At 50.2% G+C, this 25090-nt stretch overlaps 1 protein-coding gene across 1 annotated transcript in view; it reads left to right on the top strand.

The window, feature by feature from the left end:
• Positions 1-3513: 3513 nt before the first annotated feature.
• The window catches only part of LOC147091868 (uncharacterized), an 82967-nt gene continuing 61390 nt past the window's right edge, over positions 3514-25090 (top strand). The window contains exons 1-4 of the mRNA XM_085976629.1: positions 3514-3744; positions 6389-6566; positions 13900-13998; positions 20639-21380. Of these exons, the coding sequence (XP_085832755.1) occupies positions 3514-3744; positions 6389-6566; positions 13900-13998; positions 20639-21380 (1250 nt within the window). The remainder of the gene's footprint in view (positions 3745-6388; positions 6567-13899; positions 13999-20638; positions 21381-25090) is intronic.

The following is a 25090-nucleotide window of genomic DNA, read 5'->3' as shown; positions in this document are numbered from 1 at the left end:
ATAAATTGGTCAGGTGGGCAGAACAGTGGCAAATGGAATTCAATCCGGGGAAGTGTGAGGTAATGCATTTAGGGAGGACTAACAAGGAAAGGGAATACACATTAAATGGTAGGACACTGAGTAGTGTAGAGGAACAAAGGGACCTTGGAGTGCATGTCCACAGATCCCTGAAGGTAGCAGGCCAAGTAGATAAGGTGGTTAAGAAGGTGTACGGAATGCTTGCCTTTATTAGCCGTGGCATAGAATACAAGAGCAGTGGGGTTATGCTATAACTGTATAAAACACGAGTTAGGCCTCAGCTAGAGTACTGCGTGCAGTTCTGGTCACCACATTACAGGAAAGATGTGATTGCACTAGAGAATGTACAGGGGAGATTTACAAGGATGTTGCTGGGAGTAGAGAATCTTAGCTCTGAGGAAAGTCTGGATAGGCTGGGTCTATTTTCCTGAGAACAGTGGAGGCTGAGGGGAGACCTTATTGAGGTGTATAAATTTATGAGGGGCCTAGATAAAGTGGATAGAAAGGACCTATTTCCCTTAGCAGAGGGGTCAAAAACCAGGGGCCACAGATTTAAAGTAATTGGGGGAAGGTTTAGAGGGGATTTGAGGGGAAATGTCTTCACCCAGAGGGTGGTGGGAGTCTGGAACTCACTGCCTGAAAGGGTGATAGAGGCAGGAACCCTAACCACATTTAAAAAGTACTTGGATGTGCACTTGGGATGCTTTACCCTGCGGGGCTACGGACCAAGAGCTGGGAAGTGAGATTAGGCTGGATCGCTCTTTGTTGGCTGGCGCGGACACGATGGGCTGAAATGGCCTCCTTCCGTGCTGTAACTTTCTATGATTCTAAGTGGCAATAATCGATCCTCACAGTCACATTATGATTGAATTATTATTTGTGAGTGTCGCTGTATTGTACAGTTATTATTCATAGAATAGATTCACAGAGACTTACAGCACAGAAGGAGGCCATTCGGCCCATCGTGCCTGTGCCGGCTCTTTGAAAGAGTTGTCGTGTTTAGTCCCACATCCTCACTTTTTGTCCGTAACCCTGTCAGTTGCTCAAGTTCCCGTCCAACTCTGCTTTACAATTATTAACGGAATCAGCTTCCACCATCTTTTCAGGTCGAGTGTTCCAGATCCCCACAACTCTGAGTGGAAACATTTCTCCTCTAGATCTTTTGCCAATATTGTTGAACCTTTGACCTCTAGTTATTGACCCACTCACCAGAGCGAATGTTTCTTTCCCAATTTATTCTATCAAAATCGCTCACCATCTTGAAAACCTCTATTAAATCACCTCTGAACCTTCTCTGTTCCAAGGAGGACAGTCCAAACTTTTCCAACCTCTCCTCATAACTGAAGCCCCTCATCCCGGGTAACATCCTGGTAAACCTCCTCTGGGCCCTTTCTAAGGCCTTTACACCTTTCCTCAAGTGTGGGGCCCAGACTTGTCCACAACACTCCAGCTGAGGCCTAACCTGTGATTTATGAAGTTCCAGCATCATCTCTTTGCTTTTATATTCTATTCCTCTGTTTATAAACCCAAGTAACCCATTATTGGTTGTTTAATATCTGTGGGGCACTGGGGCACTTGCCTTCATGGGTTTTGCTCCCGTCTGGTGTCACTGGGGCAACTCAGAGTCACCCCTACAGTTGGTGAACAATGGCCCAATCTCAATCGGATGACAAAGATGAGGAGAAATGTTTTCACTCAGAGAGTTGTTGGGATCTGGAATGCTCAGGGAGTGGGTTAATGAACCCCGGGATCCCTGATAGCCAGCCAGGATCTTGTGCTGCTGCTGTGCCAGAAGAGAGGAGAGGGGAGGAGAGGAGAGGTCTCTCTCTCTCTCTCTGTCCAGGAGGAGAGACCACATCTGTTGCTGCTGCAGCTACTATTGGGGTGCCAGAGGACAGGAGACCAGACCAGAGCTAACAACAAAGGGAAGCCATTCCATCACTGCTTCCCCAACTAGTCTCCATTACAGGAGAGGGAGAGAGGGGAGAGAAACGAACATCCTACATCTGTTCAGAAGGAGGGAGAGCCGTTGGAGAACTTCTACAGGTGGGTGTTTCATGGTGCACTCTCATAAAGACTTTGTATTTAAGTGGGGGGAGGAAAGAAGGAGAAGAAACATCTAGGGGTGTGTGTGAGTGTGTGTGGCTCTTGTAAAAACTAGGCCACACACACCACCAGCAAACACCCCTCCCTATTGCTTGACCTGGGACAGCTGGAGCTGCCCAGGCGAAGTCATCATTTAATTATCACATCGTTAAGACCTGGTGGTGGACTGAGCCTGGGCATCTCCAGCTTTATTTTCCCAAGTGAAGACAACTTCTCCCCCCACAAGAAGACCATCAATAGAGACTTATTTTTCGGAGAGTGCACCCCTGCAAGCACCCACCCACCATCTTGAGTGGAGACCCAGCCCCTGCGGCCTCCCTCCTTCCCACCCCCCTTTCTCTCTCTTTGCCTCTCTCTTTGTCTCTCTCTAGAGAGACACCTCGTATCCATTAATTGCCCATTGAGCAGAGGGAAGAAGGCCCCTCTCCCAATTTAATCAACAAGGGGAGAGGTGTGCCTTCACTTTTAAAGCTCCCTCTGCTCAGGGAAAACAACCATTGAGGCCATTAAGATTGCCAGGCCTGTGACTTGGGTGGGTGTAGCCCTTTATAATAAGCGCCCCACGATGGTGACCACATTATCACCGGTGATTGGGCCAGCAAGGTCATATGCAAGTGTGGCAGCCACGGCCAAGGCTGCTCCCGTTGCTTCTGCTGCCCCGTCACCTTTCCGCCTTCACACTAAAAAACACGGGGTGAAGAGCTACACTCACCCCAACATGACTATCAAAGCATGCGTGAAGGCCATGGCTGAGGTTGTCGGCCCTTCAGCCATCGTCGCCGCCTCGAAAATGTACGGCAAGGCTGTGTTCTTCCTGGCATCGGAGCGGGCGGTGACCCTGGACGTAACCAAGGGGCTCACCATGGGCGGGACCTTCCTGCCGGTGGATCCTCTCGAGGCCACCATGCAGAGGATCCTCTTATCAAACATCCCGCTCTTTGTTTCAGCTGAGCTCCTCCTCCCCCACCTACGTCAACTGGGGGAGGTGAGGTCGGGGATCACACCAATCCCGCTCGGATGCAGGGAGGCCAGCCTCCGGCACGTCTTCTCCTTCCGGTGCCAGCTTTTAGTTCAGCTGGCGCGGGAGGAGGACACTGAGGGCACTTTTATTGTGTGCCACAAGGGGGCTGCCCACCGCTTCTTTTGGACGTCGGAAGGTGTGCGGTGCCATGCCTGTAAGGAGGTGGGGCATGTACGAAAGAACTGCCCCACCTCCAAGGCCGCCAGAACATTTGAGGCGGCCAAGGCTGGCGCCGCCGCCGCTCCCCCCCCCCGATTCTGTCCGCGCGTCCTCAGCACCTGATTCGCAGTCGACATCGGAGGCCAATGCCATCACGGCCTCCAGTGGGGGGGGAGGGAGAGTGTCCGCGCGAATGGAAGGTGCGGAAGATGATGAAGCACCTTAGGGCGGGTCCCCTCGGTGAGCACACGGATACGGACGATCTGGCGGAACTTACGCCCGCATACCTTGCGCTGGTGGCGGCGGAGTCTCAGAGTTTGGGGGGCCTCATGCCCGTGATCGCAACCACTGAGGCGGAAGATTTAAGACCTGCGACCGGGCTCGGGCTCGAGGGACCCGAGCAACCCGCTCGACGGGAGGGAACAGAGGAGGAGTCCTCGGTAGGTATGATGGTCTCCAGCCTTCGTGTCCCTCCATAACAAAAAGGAGGCGCGAGTCCCTGGGAGAGGAGGAGGGCCACGAGAGACAATGTCCCTCCTGTTATGTTCATTAATAAATAGACATTCTTATTATGAACACAGCTAGCTTTTGCTAGCTACTTTTATTGAGCACATGTGGGCTTGCACAGCATCTTTTAGAGGCTTCCATCTTGACTGCTGCCTTGTGGGTAGCCTAGCCTCATGGGTAATGTAGTCTTAATATAATGAATAGCTGGGTAGTGTAGTCTTATACATACAGCTATATGCAGCTCTACTGCTCCACGTAGTGTCCACCACAGAATGACATGTTATTGATCACTACATCCTCCTTTCTTTGAGGTTTAACAAAATCAATATCAATCAACTTTCAAGAAAACAATAAAGATAATATCAGTAACACTTTTGTTAGTGCTCTATAAACATAAACATTTTCAAAACTCAACACATTTTCCAAGCTTTACATTGTACTCAAAGATTAAGTCTATCAGGCTCTTTTACTTCACGTGTGGATCTTCTCAACACGGGTAAGTCTGATGTGTCTTCATGAGATTGTTCTGGCGGTGAATGACAAGATGCAGTTGCGGCATTGTCATCAATCTGCTCTTGTATAGATCGAGGTCTCCTTGCAATCTTTGCTTGGAGAGGGTTTCAGTGTTTCCTTCACTCTTCATGCCATAACTCTCAATGTAGTCAATGCACTCGAAAAACTGCTGGCAGCTGGATCCCGTCATACAGCATAGTCCTCTCAGCAGCCTCGGCTAATGGAACACCAAAGAGTGGCCTGAGGGAAGAAGGAGTATCCACCGGAACTGCTTCCTGCTCTGGTGCAGGCTTCTTCTTTTTCTTTTTCTCTTTCCACTGCTTAACAACATCTGCTGCGGTTATATCTTTGGACTTTTTCTCCTTGTGTTTTTCCTCTTTGTGCTTTTCTTCCTTTGGCTTCTCTATGACCTTCAAACTAGGCTTTTTGAAGACATGGATACCCTTTGGCCTTTTCATCCTTGATGGGCTCTCTGCTTCATCACCTGAGTCATCTGGTCTGCTTATGGCACAGTTTATACGGTAGACTCTCTTGACCAGTTCTAAGTCTTCACAAGCTTTGTCACCTAGTATCGAATCAAGTCTTTCAGCCACAACAGAAAACATGAGATGATGCACTTTGTCTTTGACTGTCACTTTAAGTCTGCATACACCTAAGCTATCTATTTTCTGTCCATTATAGTCCTTCAGTAGCACTGACTTTTTCTGTATTTTGGGCTTTTCTTTCCTATTGTTAATGTCACTCATACTGATTAAGTTTGCTTTTGCCCCAGTGTCCAGTTTCAATGTCACTAATGCTCCATTTATCTGCAGTGGGATCATCCATTTTCTGTATCTTTTTTGATATCGTCACATGACACCATTCCTACAAAAAATGTCTCACTTAAATCAATGTCCTCAATCACATTAACTCGTTGCCCTTTCATCGTTTTTACTTTTGAAAAGCATTGTTTGGCAAAGTGATTCTTTCCATTACACTTTGTGCACATTTTTCCAAATGCTGGGCATTGTCTTAACTGGTGTTTGTAACCACAGCATTTACAATTAAAAATTTCATCCTCCGATTGCTTTTCATTTCTGTTCTGCCCATGTTTCTTTATAGCATTATCACTCATTACAATCGCATCATTATTGATTTCACTGAAAGTCTGCGCGTGCTTTCGAGCTAGCTCGCTGGCTTGGCATATTTTCACCGCATTTTCCAAATTTAGTTCGGTTTCTCTCAACAGACGTTCCCTGACTTTTTTTATCATGAATACCAAACACAATCTGGTCATGAATCATGGATGCTTTGAGCTCAGAGAAATTACATGTCTTTGCTTTCAGTTTCAGATCAGTTATAAAGCTATCAAAAGTCTCATTTTGTTGCTGTGTCCGAGAATGGAAGATATATCTTTCATACGTCTCATTCTTTTTGGGAGAACAATGTGCATCAAATTTCTGTAGCACATCGTCTAATTTGTCTCTGTTCTCCGCTGGATTAAATACAAATGTATTAAATACCTCTATCGCCTGTGGGCCTGCAACCGTAAGCAGCAACGCTATCTTCCTTGCGTCTGGCTTTGTACCGAATCCGATGGCTGCAATGTAGAATTCGAATTGCTGTTTAAAAGTCTGCCAATTGTAGTCGATTTTTTCTGTGAGTTTCAAATGCTCTGGTGTCTTCAAATTCTCCATGTCGCTTTTCACAATTTTCAGCAGATCTTCACCACCCTGGTACCATGTTATGTTCATTAATAAATAGACATTCTTATTATGAACACAGCTAGCTTTTGCTAGCTACTTTTATGGAGCACATGTGGGCTTGTACAGCATCTTGTAGAGGCTTCCATCTTGACTGCTGCCTTGTGGGTAGCCTAGCCTCATGGGTAATGTAGTCTTAATATAATGTATAGCTGGGTAGTGTAGTCTTATACATACAGCTATATACAGCTCTACTGCTCCACCTAGTGTCCACCACAGAATGACATGTTATTGATCACTACACCTCCTCGCGGAGAGAATCGTCTCCCACCATGGGTGCTGTGCCCCCCTCCCTACCGTTACTGACATCTGTGTTCGGCAGGAGTTGCCTGTCCCTCGGGAGGGTAAGACAGATGAGTCTGCCCCGCCTGCGCCTCCTGGGGATTGGGAAGAGACCCTGCGCGTGGGGGGGACTGCGGATCTACCCGCGGAGGAAATACCAAAAGAACCGTTACATCTCACCATGTCGGGCACCCTGGAGACTGGGGTGGGCGAGGCCAGTGAGGGTGGGCGAGGCCAGTGAGGCTGGGCTTGCCAGGACAGTCCCGACCATTCCCAGGCGCTGCTTGACGTGGCCGAGGAATGTATTCAAGCTCCCCAGTCCGCTGGGTTGGTGGCTGATGGCGGTGAGGGGGAAGACCCCCTGACTCCGCCTCCGATGCTGTCGCCGGGGGTGTTGAGGGAAATGGGGATAGTGTACTCCCCGGTTTCCCCATGCACCCCGGTGCCTGGGGCGGAGGGGGGCCCCGAACCGCCGCCGCCTCCTGACCCGGCACCTCTGGAGGAGCCCAGGGAGGAATCCTCTGCCGCTGATCCTGGGGGTGGGATCGAGACAGAGGCGGGGCTGGCTGATGACGAACTCGCGGAGGAGGACGGGGACCCGGCAGAGAGCACCGAGGACGAGTCAGACTCCGTCGCCAGTGAGGCGGCGGATACCCTCGTGCCCCCCTCCGAGTCCCCCCTCATCCCTGTTGTGGAACTCCGGGACTTTCTGGCTGCGTGCCGGGATCGCCCTGGCAAAATCCGGCTGGCCCTAAACAGATGGTCAGATCTGGCGCTGCTCGTTGGCCCCGTCTGTGCCGCTGTCAAATCCATGGGTGCGGACGAGGGCGCGGGGTCGCGCGAGCAGCATCGGATCAACAAGTTCCTCGCTGGGCTGTTGAGGGAGTGGCGGTCGACAAGCGGCCACTCTCCCTCTTCCTGTTAGGTTAAGTAGAGGTTCCACTATGCTCTTGTCATGAAGATAACCATAGCCAGCCTCAACATCAATGGCAGCAGAGATGCACGCCGTAGATTTAATAACTTCTCAGTCCTCCGGGACGGGAGGTATTCGGTGTGCTTCCTGCAAGAAACCCACACCGTTCTGGAGCACGAGGCCACGTGGCTCCTGGAGTGGCAAGGAGGGGTCAGCATAAGTCACCTCTCCAACTATTCCAGCGTGGTGGCTATCTTGCTGGCCCTGCATTTTCAGCCGGTTATTTTGTGGGTCAAGGAACATGTGCCGGGCCGCTTGCTCCAGGTCACTGTCCACCTGTGGGGCATGCCGCTCGATCTAGTGAACGTGTACGCCCCCGCGGCCGGTGCGCAGCAAGTGCGCTTCTTTGAAGAAGTGTCCGCTCTTCTGGGCTCCATCGATGTCGGCGAGTGCGTCATCCTCGGGGGGGATTTTAACTGCACACTCGAGGCGAGGGAGAAGTTGAGGGACCTGGTCGGGTCCTTCGACTTGGTGGACGTCTGCCGAAATCTCCATCCCGACTCCAGCGGCTTCACTTACATGAGGTCTGGAGGAGGAAGGTCCAGAATCGACCGCCTTTACATTTCCCGTGCGTACGTCTCCTGCGTTCCAGTGGCTTCCATGCGGCCAGTGCCATGCACGGACCACCACCTGGTGTGGGCAGAGCTCGTTCTGTTACGCGCACGGGGGGGTCCGCGTACTGGCATTTTAACAACCTGCTGCTGGAGGACAAGCGGTTCCGGAATTCGTTTTGTCGGTTCTGGGCCGACTGGAGAAGGAAGCGGGGGGGTGTCCCCTCTGTAGTGTATGTAACCGTTCCACCTTTAAGAGAACTATTTTAAGGGTTGCACTACTTTATCTTGGCTGCTGTTTACTGTAACACCGGTGGTGACCACACCGGTATATAAGTGCTGTGTAATGATTTATTGGGCAGTTCCACCCTGACCTTCGACTAGTAAAGACCTGTTAAATTTTACTCTTGTGGTCTGTGTAGTAAGTCTCAATATAACACACAGGCTTAACAGTGGCGATGAGTACGATCTTACCCTGCGGCAGAGATACATCCAAGGCAGTTTAACGGGCGTCGAGAGGAGGCATCCGCCCTCATCATTCTGCTGAGAAAAGACTCGGGTCTGCAGAGCAAAGGAAGAATTCTGACATGAAGCCTTCCATCAGCAACAGGCAGTGATCATCCCTTCTATCACGGTGGTGGGTAAGCCGATCAGCGACGAGCAGCAAGTCGGCCACGTTGGCGTGAAGTAGGGGAGGGAAAAACGGAGGATATAAGGGCGGAGAACTCGACCACGGCCGGGGAAAAGAGCCGGACAGAAGTCAGGGCCAGAGGCGCTGAGACTGGGGCCAGCGTAAGGCACGGGAGCCGCGGTGCATGCAAACGCAGCCGGTGTAAAAGACCGGGCTGCAAGCGGGCTGGGAGACGCAACAGCGTCGAGAGAGAGCTCGACTGCGACCGGTGAAAAAGGCCGGGCAGCTACCGAGGCCGCGAGGCGCAGCGACCGGGTCAGCGTAAGGCGCAGGAGAAAATAAAAAATAAAAAACGCGGAGAACTCAGCCGCAGCCGGGGGAAAGGACCGGACTGCAAGCTCGACCGCAACCGGTGAAAAAGGCCGGGCAGCTACCGAGGCCGCGAGGCGCAGCGACCAGGTCAGCGTAAGGCGCGGGAGAAAATTTAAAAAAAACGCGGAGAACTCAGCCGCAGCCGGGGGAAAGGACCGGACTGCAAGAGGGGCTGGGAGGCACGATTTGAAAACCGCTGGGGAGGGCGAACGCAGCAATACGGCAATCGCCATTACAGCCAGCGGGGGAGAAAGGCAAATGTGGGAAGCCGCCATTTTCGTAGGCGGGGGAAGAAGACAAGCGCGGGAAACCGCCATTTTGGAAAAAAAAAATAAAAGAAAAATTTCCTTTTGTTTCTCAAGAAGAGTGCGAGGATGCCTAAGCGTGGTAACATCAATGATTTCGATCCCGATGTTGAAGATTGGGCCACGTATGTAGAACGCATAGAGATATATTGTAAGGCAAATAAAATATCAGATGAAGATAAAGCACTAACCTTACTAAACTCAATGGGTGCGAAGACATACGGGCCATTGAAGCATCTTCTATCACCAGCTAAACCGGCGGATCAGACTTTCGCTAAAATTGTTGCTGTCCTGAAAAATCATTTGAACCCCACACCGCTGATGTTAGCGGAACGATCTAAATTTTATGCGAGAATGCAACTGAAAGAGGAAAGCAACGCGGAGTATTTAATTGAACTGCGGAAGCTAGCGAAATACTGTCAGTTTGGGGAAAGTCTGACAGAGGCACTGAGAGACAAATTCATGTGTGGATTGTCGAAAGAAGGAACACAGAAGCGGCTGCTGGAAGAGAATGATCTTACACTTGATAAGGCTGTCACTATTGCAGCATCGCACGAAGCCGCAGCGAGAGGCACTGCGGAAATGTAGCGGAAGGCAGCGGTACTCAGCGTAGATCAAATGGCTTTGGGTACAACGAAATGTTATCGTTGTGGAAAGACGACACACGATCAGAACCAATGCTGGTTTAAAAACCAGGAATGTAGAAAATGTGGCAAGCTTGGTCACATAGCTAAAGTATGCCAGTCAGGAAAGAAGACCAGCAACAAAAAGTCACCGCAGGAAAAGTGCAGAAAGGTACATAAGGTGGCTGAGAAGAGTTCGGATGAACAGAATTCGGATTCAGACTCCAACAGCAAGGAACTGGGTAGTCTGAGAATTCACAATGTGAGTAAGGAAGCTGACCGACAAACTATCTGGGTCACACTGCAGATAGCAGGAGTCCAAGTGAAGATGGAATTGGACACCGGATCGGCATTGACGGTCATGAATAAGCAAGATTACAAAAGGTTATTCACACATATTCCCCTACGGGATACGGAGATAGTATTGCAGACATACACGGGGCAAAAAGTATACCCCATCGGAAAGATAAAAGTCAAGGTGATGCACAAGGGCAAAGAACACCAAGGAATGGACTTATATGTACTACCTGAGGGAGGTCCACCACTTCTGGGATGGGAGTGGATCAGGAAAATAAATATGGACTGGCACTCCCTAAAAGCAATGACGGTAGATTCCGGAAAAAAAAATGTCAAACCTGAACGATTGTCCAGAATATTGGATGAGGCTAAAGAGGTGTTCCAACAGGGACTGGGAACATTAAGAGGAATTAAGGCAAAAATCAAGATTGCAGAACATGCAAACCCAAAGTTTTTCAAAGCCAGACCGGTACCTTATGCGATACGACCTGCTGTGGAAGCTGAGCTGGAAGGGCTAGAACATTCAGGAGTACTGTCTAAGGTGGACTGGAGTGAGTGGGCCACGCCCATTGTTCCCGTCATGAAGCGTTCATCGAGTAACAAGCCAGGGGACCCGGGGAAGGTCCGCATCTGTGGAGACTTCAAGATCACAGTTAATCCGGTGCTTCACACGGTGCAATATCCACTTCCGCGGATTGAGGATATCTTTGCTTCATTGTCTGGCGGGAAACACTTCACCAAGATAGACCTGGCGCAAGCGTACTTACAGATGGAAGTTGAGGAAGAGTCGCGCCAGTATCTCACAATCAACATGCACAGAGGCTTGTATCGATATAATAGACTGGTTTTCGGAGTGGCTTCGGCTCCAGCAATTTGGCAGAGGGCCATGGAGCAGGTATTACAGGGAATTCCAAACACTCAATGTTACTTGGACGATATCCTGATTACAGGAGATGACGATGAGGAACACCTTGCAAATTTGAAACTGGTGCTCACCAGATTGAAGGAATATGGACTTCGAGTTAATCGCCAGAAATGTGAGTTCTTTCAGAAATGGATCTCGTACTGTGGTCATGTCATTGACCAGGAGGGGCTGCACAAGTCACCTGACAAGATCGAAGCTGTTGTGAAGGCTCCCGCTCCGGAAAATGTATCCCAGTTGAGGTCGTTCCTAGGGTTGATTAACTATTACCATAAGTTTCTGCCAAATCTATCCACGGTGCTGCACCCGCTGAATGCTCTTTTGCAGAAAGAAGTACCATGGAAGTGGAGCGAGGACTGTAAGAAGGCCTTTCGCAAAAGCAAGGCATTGATCACCTCAGAGGAAGTGTTGGCTCATTTCAACCCAACGCTACCTATTCGTTTAGCTTGTGATGCTTCTCCTTATGGTATTGGAGCAGTACTCTCACACAAGTTGCCAAATGGCTTGGAAAGGCCAGTCGCATTTGCATCCAGATCATTGACCTCCACTGAGCGCAACTATGCTCAGATAGATAGGGAGGCTCTCAGCCTGGTGTGGGGAGTAAAGAAGTTTAATCATTACCTGCAGGGCCAGAAGTTTACACTGCTGACAGACCACCAGCCGTTGGTATCCATATTCAACCCTAAAAAGGGCGTTTCCATTATGACAGCGCAAAGGCTACAGAGGTGGTCCCTTCTCCTAGGGGCACACCAATATGACATAGAATACAAAGGATCAAAACAGCATGGGAATGCTGACGGTTTATCACGCCTACCGTTGCCAACGGTAGAAGAGGCGCCTACAGTGGACCCAGTGGAGATGTTCCACTCAACCATAGTGGAATGTCTACCAGTAACAAATTCTACCATAGAAAAGGAAACGAGAAATGACCCGACTCTCTCACGAGTCTACGATTTAACGGTGAAGGGATGGCCAGCACATGGCGAACCACTGTTGCCAGCATTCTCGCAAAGAAGAGAGCAGCTGTCAGTGTGCCGAGGAACTTTGATGTGTGGATCCAGAGTGGTGATTCCACCCAAACTCCAGCATAAAGTGCTAAAGGAGCTTCACGAGGGGCATCTGGGTGGAGTGAAAATGAAGAACCTAGCCAGAGCGTTTGTGTGGTGGCCAGGTATCGATGGAGACATCGAAGAAATGACCAAGAGCTGTCTAGGATGCCAGAAGGTCCAAAACGCCCCACCACAAGCCCCTCTACATCCATGGGAGTGGCCCTCATCTCCATGGCAAAGGGTACATATCGACTTTGCTGGTCCATTTATGGACTCAATGTTCTTAATCGCGGTAGATGCACACTCCAAGTGGCCAGAGGTAATAAAGATGTCCTCCACCACCACGGAAAAAACCATCACAGTATTAAGGACCATATTTGCCAGGAATGGGCTGCTGGAACAGAACTGTTCTGATAATGGACCGCAATTTGTGTCCGAAGAATTCAGGAAGTTCTTAAAAAACAATGGGGTTAAGCACTACACGTCCGCCCCATACCATCCCGCCACCAATGGATTAGCTGAAAGGTTTGTCCAGACCTTCAAGAAGGCCATAAAGGCCATGGGTAATGAAGACATAAATCTACAACATAAGGTAGATAACTTCTTGTTGGCGTACAGGAATGCAACACATGCGGTTACAAATCAAACTCCCGCCATGATGTTTTTCAATAGAAGACTAAGATGCCGGCTGGATTTGATCAAGCCGAACATCAGAAGGGATGTGGAGAACCGGCAATTTCAAGGCATGAATGAAAGGCCAACTAGAACCTTCCAGATAGGTCAACAAGTTTTGGCCCGGGACTACCGTACCGAGAAATGGCAGCCTGGAACTATTTGCACACGACTAGGACCGCTGATGTATACCGTGGACATTGGTGAAAACATAATAAGGCGCCATGCTGACCAGACCATAGAGTCATCTGAAAAGGGACAACCTACTCCACAACTCTATACGCCTAATGATGAAGCAGAGATACCCATAGCATCTACCTCCGATCCGGTGATACTGGAATCAGATGAACCCGACACTGGCCTTCAAGCCGAATCGACCTTGCCAAAAGAACCTACTACACCACCGAAAACTACTACACCACCGAGGCGTTATCCGGACCGAGTCAGGAAGCCTCCAGAGAGACTGAATCTGTAAACTGTTTTTACATGAAGTTGTGTATATATATTATTATGTTATGTTTAATGGGGAATATATACTGTTAAGCTAAAAAGGGAGGATTGTAGTGTATGTAACCGTTCCACCTTTAAGAGAACTATTTTAAGGGTTGCACTACTTTATCTTGGCTGCGGTATACTGTAATACCGGTGGTGACCACACCGGTATATAAGTGCTGTGTGATGATTTATTGGGCAGTTCCGCCCTGACCTTCGACTAGTAAAGACCTGTTAAATTTTACTCTTGTGGCCTGTGTAGTAATTCTCAATATAACACACAGACTTAACACCCTCCTTGAGGCTATGGTGGGACGTGGACAAGGCTCACGTCCATCTCTTCTGTCAGGAGTACGCGAGGGGGTCGACCAAGAGGCGGGAGGCCCAGGTCGGGCGATGGAGAGGGAGGTGCTCGACCTGGAGTCCCGTCTCGGTCGAGTTGTCAATGACCCGGCCCTGCGGAAGGTGTACGAAGAGAAGAAGGGCGCGCTGAAGGACCTGCAGCTCGTCAGGTCCAGAGGCGCGTACATGAGGTCGCGGATCCGGATCCTCCGGGACCGAGACCGCGGCTCCCCCTTCTTCTACTCACTGGAAAAAAGACAGGGGGTCCGTTAGCAGCTCTTGGGGCTGCTGGCTGATGACGGATATCTGGTCTCGGATCCAGAGGGGATCAGCGCGAAGACCCGGGCCTATTACGGGACTCTGTTCTCTCCGGATCCGTCCAGCGAGGATGCGCAGAGTTTTGTGAGAGGATCTGCCGAAGGTCAGCCTGGAGGGCGCCGAAAAATTGGATGCTCCACTAAGCTTGGCGGAGCTAACCGGCGCCCTTGGCCAGCTCTCGAGGGGAAAGTCCCCGGGGCTGGATGGGCTGACCATGGAGTTCCACAGGGCATCCTGGGACATTCTGGGGGGTGACTATGCGTGGGTCCTGGGGGAAAGTCTGGCGACCAGGGAGATGCCCCTCTCGTGGCGCAGGGCGGCCATTGTCCTGCTGCCTAAGAGTTGTGATCTCCGCCTTTTAAAAAACTGGTGCCCGGTCTCCCTCCTCAGCATGGATTATAAAATTTTTGCCAGGGCCATGTCTGCCTGCCTTGGCACCGTGCTGGCCTACATGATCCACCCTGACCAGTCCTACACGGTCCTGGGCCGGACTATCCACGATAACATCCATCTGGTCCGGGACCTGGTCCACCATTTCCAGAGGGCTGGTCTGTCGGTCGCCTTCCTTTCTCTGGATCAGGAGAAGGCGTTCGACAGGGTGGATCACAAGTATCTCTTCGGAACTTTGCACGCATTCGGGTTTTGGACGCATTTTGTCGCCTGGATCTGACTTCTGTATGCCGCCGCGGAGTGTCTGATAAAAGTTAACGGGTCTTTGATGGTGCCCCTTCGCTTTGGGAGGGGTGTGCGTCAGGGATGCCCCGTGCCCCAGTTATATGCCGTCTGCATGGAGCCTTTCCTGCGCCTCTTGCGGAAGAGGTTGACGGGACTGGCTCTGCAAGGGCCGGGCGTGGAGGTCGTCCTCCTGGCTTACGCCGATGACATGCTCCTCATGGTCACGGATCCCGCTGACTTGTGGAGGATGTGAGAATGCCAGCAGATTTACTCGGATGCATCCTCCACCAGGATCAACTGGGAGAAATGTTCTGGACTCCTGGTGGGCCAGTGGTGGGTGGACTCCCTGCCGGAGGAGTTCACAGGCCCTTCACCTGCAGCACCACACACCTCTACTTGGGAGTCTTCCTCAGCCCCACCGAGGACGCCTGGCCGGCGAACTGGCAAGAGCTGGAGGCCAAAGTCAGCGCTCGCCTAGGACGCTGGACAGGACTGCTCCGAGTGTTGTCTGACAGGGGTCGAGCGCTGGTCATATACCAGCTGGTGGCTGCCATGTTGTGGTACCTGTTGGTCACTTTGATCCCGCCCCCTGCGTTTGTCGCCAAGATGCAGAAGAAGCTCATCGACTTCTTCTGGGACAAAGGGAAGCACTGGGTCTCTGCCGCGGTTCTGAGTCTCCCGCTTAGGGAGGGCGGTCAGGCGTTGGTGTGCCTTCGCACCCGGGCGGCGACTTTCTGTCTTCAGACCCTGCAGAGATACCTGTACATCGAGAATCCTCCTCGATGGTGTGCGCTGGCGACGTATTTCTTCCACCAGCTGCAAGGCCTCAACTATGACACGCAGCTCCTGTTTGTGGAATTGGGCCGTACGTGTGCCTACCTGCGGGAGTTGCCTGTCTTCTACCAGGAACTGCTATGGGTCTGAAACAGCATCGCCTCCAGGCGGAGTTCTCTCCCGTCAGGAGTGGCGGCTTTCCTTCAGGAGCCGCCGCTCAGGAATCCGCACCTCCGTGACTGCTGGATCGGGTGGCTGGCGGAGGGCAGGGCTGTGCCTGGTAAGTTGACCAGGGTCGGGGACCTGCTCGATGGCGGAGGAGTGGGTTGGATGGTGCCGGAGGAGCTGGCGCAGCGCCTCTCCTGGGCCAACGTCCGGCTCGTGGCCAAAGCCATTGAGACGCTGAAAGTGGCACTGGGCCCCGACTCCAATAGGTGTATCGAGGGGGCTCAGGCATGTGGGGCGATCCTGTCCGAACTGACCCCTGTTCGGACGGAATTCCTCATCGGCGCACGGCCCTGGAACCCCTCTCGGGTACTGGCACCTCACAACTTGAGCCGTCTCGAGGAAATGCCCTCTGTGCCTTTTAGTTCTGCGCGGAGGGGTTTCCTGTATGGGCTGCTCCTGCACACTCTCCACTTTGTCATCTTCGCCTGCCGTCCGGACACGCCTTGGTGTGCCATTTTGCCATCCGGCGGAGGTCCCCAATGGGGGGCTCTCTACATGGGAGTCCTCCCTTTATCTATTGGGGACTTGGCCTGGAGGGTGTTGCATGGAGCAGTCCCGTGCAATAAGATTTTAGATAAGTTCATGGACTCCCAGGCCTCTTGCTATTTTTGCGGCCCAGAGGAGTCCGTGTTCCATGTTTATGTGGAATGTGAGAGGTTGCAGCCCCTGTTCCATTATTTGAAGGGGCTGCTCCTTGATTTTTGGCTGCACTTCAGTCCCACGCTCCTGATCTACGGCCACCCAGTGCGGAGGAGAGAGGGCAGGTCGGAGGACCTACTTGTGGGACTTCTCCTGGGCCTGGCCAAAGTGGCCATAAACAGGTCCAGGCAGCGGGCGGTCGGGCGTGGGGGTCGTTCGGCCCGATTGCCTGCCTCTCTTCCGCGGCTATGTTCGCGCCCGTTGGCCCTGGAGATGGAGCACGCGGTGTCTGCCGGCACACTTGAGACCTTCCGAGAGTGGTGGGTGCCGTGGGGACTGGAGTGCATCATCGCCCCGGCCAATGTGATTTTAATTTAATTTGATACGTTTTTTTAATTAATCCAATGTTTTTAACCTTTTTACAGACCATTTGTTCGGCTGGGAGAAGGGGAGGCTCCGCTCCGCGATGCAGAGAGCCCTGCAGATGGAGAAGAATGTCGACCAGAGTCTGCTGGATCTGCACAAACTCTCCACTGGGAGCGCCGACCCTCAACTGTGTGAATTCCTGGAGACCCACTATCTGGATGAACAAGTGAAGATGATCAAGAAGCTCGGAGATCACATCATTAACTTGAAGAGACTGGGACCCCTGCCATGTAGGCATGAGGGCTTGTGACTTTGTACAAAGAGCTGAGACTTCAGCTCTGTGAATGTCATTAAAAAAAAACACAAAAAAAATGAACCAAAAAATAATGAATAAAAAAAAACTGCTGGTAGGCCGCGCCACAGGGCTTATAAAGCTGGAGAATGGTCTCAGGCCTGAATAAGATCCAACGGCCCAGTCTGTATTCCACCGGACAGCAGCTGTGAGGCTTTTTCTCAGTGACAGGCCTGGGTTACGCGCCGCCATCTTGGTGGAGGAAGGACAGACCGATTCCACCTGCACCACGGCAAATAAATAAATAAAAAAACTGTGGGCAGGCTGCGCCGCAGGGTTTATAAAGTTGGAGAATGGCCTCAGGCCCAAATGAGATCCAGCGGCCGAATGTGTTCTGCCGGACGGCAGCAGTGAGGCTTTTTCTCGGTGGCAGGCCCGGGTTACACGCCACCATCTTGGTGAAGGAAGGACAGACCATTTCTAGCTGCAGCAGGGCGCATGCGTGGCCATCTTTGTACAGGAACAGAGCGTGGGCGGGGCTTCAGGGTCCCAGTGACCAGGAGAGACAATCATTGACTCATGATTTTATTCTCACTCTGCACACAGCAGGTGTAGAACTGAAGGTTTCAGGGTCCCAGTGACCTGGACAATCATTGACTCATGATTTTATTCTCACTCTGCACACAGCAGGTGTAGAACTGAACCCAACCAGAGTAGAGGGAGGGGGAAAACTGGGAGTGGAGGAAAGAAATGTTGGAGATGGTGCAATGGGTTTGGATTTCAGCACAGGGAGCAGGGAGAGTGTGTGGGACGGGGATTTACAGCTTTGGGGTTAAATGTGTTATTTTGGTCATATTTCTAAATTTGCCATTTTCTGCCCACAGGGCAATCACAGTGCACTGACCAACACCTCAGCTTGTCAGAATAGGGCAGGTGGAACCGAGCCAGAGGCAGCTCTGGGACTTCATCTTCTGAGCATTGGGTTGGGAAAGAAGAATTCCATTGTTTATTGGGCCCTGGGCGAGCACTGACCCCCCTCCCACAATTTTAATATTTTGATGCATCTGTCTATTTATATACTAGGAATGTTTTAATTACTTTCATAGCAAAATGTATTTATTATTAAACATTCACAGAAGCAACTGTGGTAACAATTGAATAAAACTCAGAGAGTTGTCGGGAGCTGGAACGTTCTACCTGAAAAGGTCATGAGCTGATTCCATCAATGATTTTAAAAGGGAGTTGGGCGGGTACTTGAGGATGAGGATCTTACAGGGTTACGGACAACAAGCAGGGATGTGGGACTAAGCACGAGTGCTCTTTCTAAGAGCCAGCACAGGCACGATGGGCCGAATGGCCTCCTTCGTGCTGTACTTTTCAATGATTCGATGAAAACTAACAGAACCAAACAAAGAAATGATCTTTGATGAAGTTCTGATGAAGGGTCCCAGACCTGAAACGTTAACTCTGTTTCTCTCTCCACGGATGCTGCCTGGCCTGCTGAGTATTTCCAGCATTTTCTGTTGTTATTTCAGATTTCCAGCATCCGCAGTATTTTGCAATTATAAAGAAATGATCTTCCTTGGTTATTGATCATTTCACTAAGAGTTCTCTATACACCAACAACAACTTTTTAAAAATTCATTTATAGAATGTGGGTGTCGCTGGCTGGCTAGGCCTGCATTTAGTGCCCATCCCTAATTGCCCTTGAGAAGATGGTGGTTAGTCGCCTTCTTGAACCGCTGCAGTCAATATGGTGTAGGTACACCCACAATGCTGTTAGGAAGGGAGTTCCAGGATTTTGGCCCAGCGACAGTGAAGGAACGGCGATACAGGTCCAAGTCAGGATGGTGTGTGGCTTGGAGGGGAACTTGTAGGTGGTGATGTTCCCATGTGTTTGCTGCCCTTGTCCTTCTAAGTGGTAGAGGTCATGAGTTTGGAAGGTGCTGTTGAAGGAGCTTTGGCGAGTTGCTGCAGTGCATCTTGTAGATGGTACACACTGCAGCCACAGTGTGCCGGTGGTGGAGGGAGTGAATGTTGAAGGTGGTGGATGGAGTGCCAATCAAGCGGGCTACTTTATCCTGAAAAGTGTCGAGCTTCTTGAGTGTTGTTGGAGCTGCACTCATCCAGGCAAGTGGAGAGTACTCCATCACACTCCTGACTTGTGCCTTGTAGATGGTGGAAAGGCTTTGGGGAGTCAGGAGGTGAGACACTCGCTGCAGAATTCCCAGCCTCTGGCCTGCTCTTGTAGCCACAGTATTTATATGGCTGGTCCAGTTCAGTTTCTGATCAATGGTAACCCCCAGGATGTTGATAGTGGGGGATTCAGCGATGGTAATGCCATTGAATGTCAAGGGGAGATGGTTAGAGTCTCGCTTGTTGGAGATGGTCATTGCCTGGCACTTGTGTGGTGCGAATGTTACTTGCCACTTGTCAGCCCAAGTCTGAATGTTGTCCAGGTCTTGCTGCATATGGACACAGACTGCGTCAGTACCTGATGAGTCTTGAATTGTGCTGAACAGTGTGCAATCATCAGCGAACATCCCCACTTCTGACCTTATGATGGAGGGAAGGTCATTGATGAAACAGCTGAAGATGGTTGGGCCTAGGACTCTGCCCTGAGGAACTCCTGCAGTGATGTCATGTGATTGAGATGAATGACCTCCAACAACCACAGCCAACTTCCTTTGTGCTAGGTATGATTGCAACCAATGGAGAGTTTTCCCCTTGATTCCCATTGACTTCAGTTTTGCTAGGGCTCCTTGATGCCACACTCGATCAAATGCTGCCTTGATGTCAAGGGCAGTCACTCTCACCTCACCTCTTGAGTTCAGCTCTTTTGTCCATGTTTGGACCAAGGCTGTAATGTGGTCAGGAGCTGAGTGGCCCTGGCGGAACCCAAACTGGGCGTCAGTTAGCAGGTTATTGCTGAGTAAGTGCCGCTTGATGGCACTGTCGACGACACCTTTATATAGAGCTTTTAAAACATCTCAAGGCACTTTACAGTAGGGTAAAAAGACAACAATCGACACACATATTTTGTTTGTGGTCCAGTGAACTGACACAAAGTTCCTTCACAACTGTAACAATTTTATTGCGGTTGCTGTGAAGGCTGTGCTCGCTCTGCTCGTACACCTGGTCTCCAAAGGAGGCAAAACAGGACTAATGCTGCCGAGCTCAGCTCTTTTTGATCAGAAAATATCAACTGTTTTGCCTCGCCAGGAAATGCACAAAAGAGGCAGCAGTGCTGATTGGCTGCCCAGGAAAGTCCTATTTAGATTAAACTCCTTCACCCAGAGGGTGCTGAGAATGAGGAACTTGCTGCCACAGGGAATAGTTGAGGCAAAGAGCATGGATGTATTTAAGGGGAAGCTGGATTAACATATGGGAGAAAGGAATAGAAGGAGATGCTGATAGGGTGAGATGAAGAGAGATGGGAGGAGGCTCGTGTGGAGCATAAACACCACATGGACCAGTTGGGCCGATTGGCCTGTTTCTGTGCTGTACAATCTGTGTAATTCTATGTAATAAGAGAGAATGTTCCATAGAAACTAGAATTATCTGTTCCAAATTTTAATCCTGAACTTACAGTGATGTCTTTTGTAAACTGCTTTTACAGGGAATATCATCGGCCTTTGAATGTGGAAGGTAAATGTTTGCCTGTTCTGTCTGTGGGAAAAGATTTCAAAGATCGGTGTGACTGGAAAAGCACCAAGACACACACACCCGAGTGAGAGTGTTCCAGTGCACTGACTGTGGAAAGAGCTTTAACCAGTTACACAGTCTGAAAAAACATCGCACCGATTGTCCAACCTGGAGAGACAGAAGGACACCCACACCACGGAGAAACTGTGGGAATGTGGGGACTGTGGGAAGGGATTTAGCTCCCCGTCCCGGCTGGAAACTCATCGATGCAGTCACACCGGGGAGAGGCCGTTCACCTGCTCCAAGTGTGGTAAGGGATTTAGTCAGTCATCCCACCTTCTGACACATCAGCGACTTCACACTGAGGAGAGGCCATTCAGTTGCTCTCACTGTGGGAAGAGGTTCAGGCAGTCATCTCACCTCATTGAGCACCAGTGCATTCACACTGGGCAGAGACCATTCACCTGCCCTGTATGTAAGAAGGGATTCACTAATTCATCCACCCTGCTGATACACCAGCACATTCACACTGCAGATAGGCCGTTCACCTGCCCTGTGTGTGAGAAGGGATTCATTAATTCCTCTGACCTTCTGAGACACCAGCGCATTCACGCTGGGGAGAGGCCATTCACCTGCTCCGTGTGTGAGAAGGGATTCAATCAGTCATACAACCTGCTGACACACCAGCGAGCTCACACTGGGGTGAGGCCGTTCACCTGCTCCGTGTGTGAGAAGAGATTCACTCAGTCATCCAACCTGCTGACACACCAGCGAGTTCACACCGGGGAGAGTCCGTTCACCTGCTCAGTGTGTGAGAAGGGATTCAATCAGTCATCCAACCTGCTGAGACACCAGCAAGTTCACAAGTGACTGCAGAGGTTCGATTCTGCTGTTATTGCTGCTGTTAATCACATCCAGGACTGAACCATGTTCATTCTGACAGTTGGGGTTTGTTTCTGCTGATGTTAATAACCCCTATAACTGGGCTGGATTTTAATATTCTGGATATATAGCTGATTGAGTTGTCGGGGCTGCAGTGTCCCTTTAAGTACTGCTGTCTGATCTTTCCCCTTAATTTCTGATGAGTGTTCCTGAAATATTTTACAATAAAATTATGAACTTTTACTTCAATCGTATATTAATCTTTGCTATAAAATCTACAATTCATTGTCTGAAAGATTCCATTATCATCTCCAATTAGAAAGTGCTGATTAATCCTCGCTGACAACTCTTACTCACTTGCACATTACACACAGTGGCACCTCCATTTTCCACCAGAAAGAAGGGGAATGGGAATTGGTGGAGAATCGAGAGTCCCCAAATGTTGCCCTTCCCATCTGGTACAGCAATCCCCTCAGCACGGGAATGGAGACAAGTCCAGTTATAGTGACGGGATGAGTTAAAGGTATTTACTCAGACGGGCGGAAGGTAGGAAGTGGTGTTCCACGGGGATCGGTGCTGGGACCACTGTTGTTCACCATTTACATGAATGATTTGCACTTGGGAATCAGAAGTACAATTTCAAAATTTGCTGATGACATTAAATTGGGGGGTGGAGTTAATACTGAGGAAGACTGCGATAGCATCCTTGTAGAATTATTCAGTTGTGTTCAGTAAATAGCACCATCTTTTAATTTGCTTTGACTGATCACATCACTATACAGTTATGTGAAAAACAGAAATCATTAACAGCTCCCAATTTCAGAATTGTTAGATTCAAACTCAACTTCTTCCAAGTACAATCTAACATTTCAAAAATTGTAATGGATGTAGGCGAGATATTAGGACTGTTGTCTAACACAATCCAAACACAGTGACACACAGACAGATGGCCAGGTGTAGCTTCACAGCAAATCCTTTCAAGCCTCACTAAAAAGTGGCAGACTGGCAATCCATTGTTCACTAATGGAGTTGTGATATTTGTACATTAAGAAATGGAAATGTGTCAAAGAGTTGATTAACAGAGTGGGGCATCATCTTCCTTTGATTTCTATTTCTGACACCAGGCAACAGAAAAAGGTCATTACAACACGACATAAACAGACCCTTCAGGTGTGAGACATCAGACTTCAGAACAACACGTCTGCCAGCTCTGGCCACAAACCCCAGTACAGTCAACCTTTCAGCAGCTGCAGCCCTGATTAAATAACTAGTAGTTTAACATGTCTAGTAGAACTTTTGTATCAAAATAGAAGAAATGTATTTGTAACTCAAACACAATTAATAATTCAATCACAATGTGATTGTGAGGATCGATTATCGCCTCTTGATACCTTCTGTGTCCACCGGTCAAGGAAGGTATCAAGTGAACCGGTGGACACCGTCTGCTCCCTCTCCAGGGCCACCCAGGCAGGGACAAGACCATGGGAGAGAGGCAGGCAGCCAGAGTGACCCCCCCATGGGCCCCGCCCATCCTGGGCCTACAAATTTCTGTTTATGCCAGGCCCAAGAGCAGGTCCAGGAGAAGATCCTCCGACTTACCCACCCGCCTCCGCACCGGGCGGGCAAAGATTAGGAGCGTGGGGCTAAAGTGTAACCAAGAGTTGAGGAGCAGCCCCTTCAGGGAACTACACAGGGGCTGTAACCTCTCACACTGAATATATACACGGCCCGTGGACTCCTCTAGGTGACAGAAACCACATCTGGGCTTGGAATCCAGAAAGGAGCTTAAAAACTGTTGCACACGACAGCTCTTTGTAACAGTCTCCACCCCAGATCCCCAATGGTGCTGGGAAGGACTCCCGCATAGAGAGCTCTCCATTGGGGACCCCTGCCTCCGCCAGACAGCAAGCTTACCTGCCAGTCTGATTGACATTGGGCAATAAACTAAATTAATCAATAAATGATACAGAAACCCAAGTCCCCAGGTCCTCAGCCCTGGTGTGAAGTACGCTGACCACCAATTTTCCGTTACTAGCTCGCACCTCAGGCCCCACCCAGTCTGGTTTAATTACTAAATGTTTTCTAACTCGGGTTCAGGCCTGTCATTCTGAGGGAAACAAGGCCTCATTTATTGCTGTGTCCCACCCGAGCGGCTGTTAATGGCTTTAATAAACTGGCAGCAATGTTTTTTTTTAAAGGTGGAAAGAGGTGAAAAACACAACTAGCGATGCCTCAAAACTCGCGGACAGAGAAATCCACTTCATCAGTGCCCCTGCCACAGGACTCAATATCCACCCCCTCCACCACTGGTGCACTGTGTCTGCAGTATGTATGGTCTACAAGATGACCACGGTCAGGCCGTGTGGAGTCAAGGGCCAGGCAACAGAATGGATGGAAAGATCACCACAATCTTCTCTTAACTCCAACCCTCTGATTTCCATTTTGTAGCCATCTTTCCATCCATTCTGCTGACGGGCCCTTCACTCCACACAGCCTGACCTTGGGTCATCTTGTAGATCTTACATACTGTTTAATGGATAGCAAGTTGGTCACAAAACATAAAACAGAGTAGGGGTTGGGAGTAGCTACTCAGACTGGCAAAAGGTGGGAAGTGGTGTTCCACAGGAATCGGTGCTGGGATCACATTCAAAAACGATCTGGACTCAGGAATCAGAAGAACAATTTCAAAGTTTGTCATTAACACTAAATTGGAAGGTAGAGTTAATACTGAGGAAGACAAAATGCAAGAAGATAATAATAAGTTTCAGAATGGGCATGTAATTGGCAAATGAATTTCACTGCAGATCAGTGTGAGGTGGTGTGTTAATGAATTTCACTATAGATCAGTGGGAGGTGGTGTGTTAATGAATTTCACTATAGATCCGTGTGAGGTGGTGTGTTTTGGTGGGAAGAATAAGGAGGCCACTCACTATTTGGACAAGGGGGTGAAATTGGTTTGCTTTGCGCCTCCCGCGATATTCAGCAGGTTAGCAGCGACAGTAGCCGGTAGCGCCCCGCAGCACTGCACCGCCGGCAACGACGTCATCACCGTGCGCAGCGTCCCGGCTGCAACCTTGGGTTGTGAACCCTGACCTATCGCCGGACAATATGTCTAACAGGGTCAGGGGTCGTTCCTGCAGCCGTGGCGGCACCACTTAAAGGGCAGGTGTCGGGTGGTAACTTTTTAGTTTGGCCAACTGCCAGCACCTGCCCCCTTCCCTCTTCGGGCTGTTGGCCGCGATCGCTCAGCCCGGCACTCCTCTTGATCCGACACCCTGCTCCCCAGTGGTCCAGCAGGGCCCCGGTGTGCGCAGTGCTAGGCCAATCCCCTTTAATCAGGGGGTGGGGGGGGGGAGGTCTGCTATGATGCGGTGCTATGTGCCGACGGGCGTGGCGCTGTTACACGAAGCACCGCGAAATTCACTGGTAGCGCCTCAAGAGGGGAGCGCTTCCAGTAGCACCCTGCCTCCTGCCTGGGGCGCTACCACTGAATTTAATGCACAGGGGCGCTAACTTTTTTCGGGTGCTAAAATTAGCCCCAACGACGTTAGCGACCCAAAGGGGGCATCACCGAATTTCCCCCTAAGAGTCTAAATGGGCTGGAGGAGCAGAGGGATCCAGGGACACAGATACACAAATCACTAAAAGCAGCGACACAGGTTAATAAGGCCATTAAAAAAAAGCACTGGGCTAC

The sequence above is a fragment of the Somniosus microcephalus genome, unplaced genomic scaffold, assembly GCF_052327205.1.
Source record: "Somniosus microcephalus isolate GS21.2 unplaced genomic scaffold, FLI_Smic_1.0 unresolved_chr3, whole genome shotgun sequence".
NCBI classification, from domain to species: Eukaryota; Metazoa; Chordata; class Chondrichthyes; order Squaliformes; family Somniosidae; genus Somniosus; species Somniosus microcephalus.
Note: the sequence above shows the minus strand (reverse complement) of the source record. Positions and strands in the feature narration are given on the sequence as shown.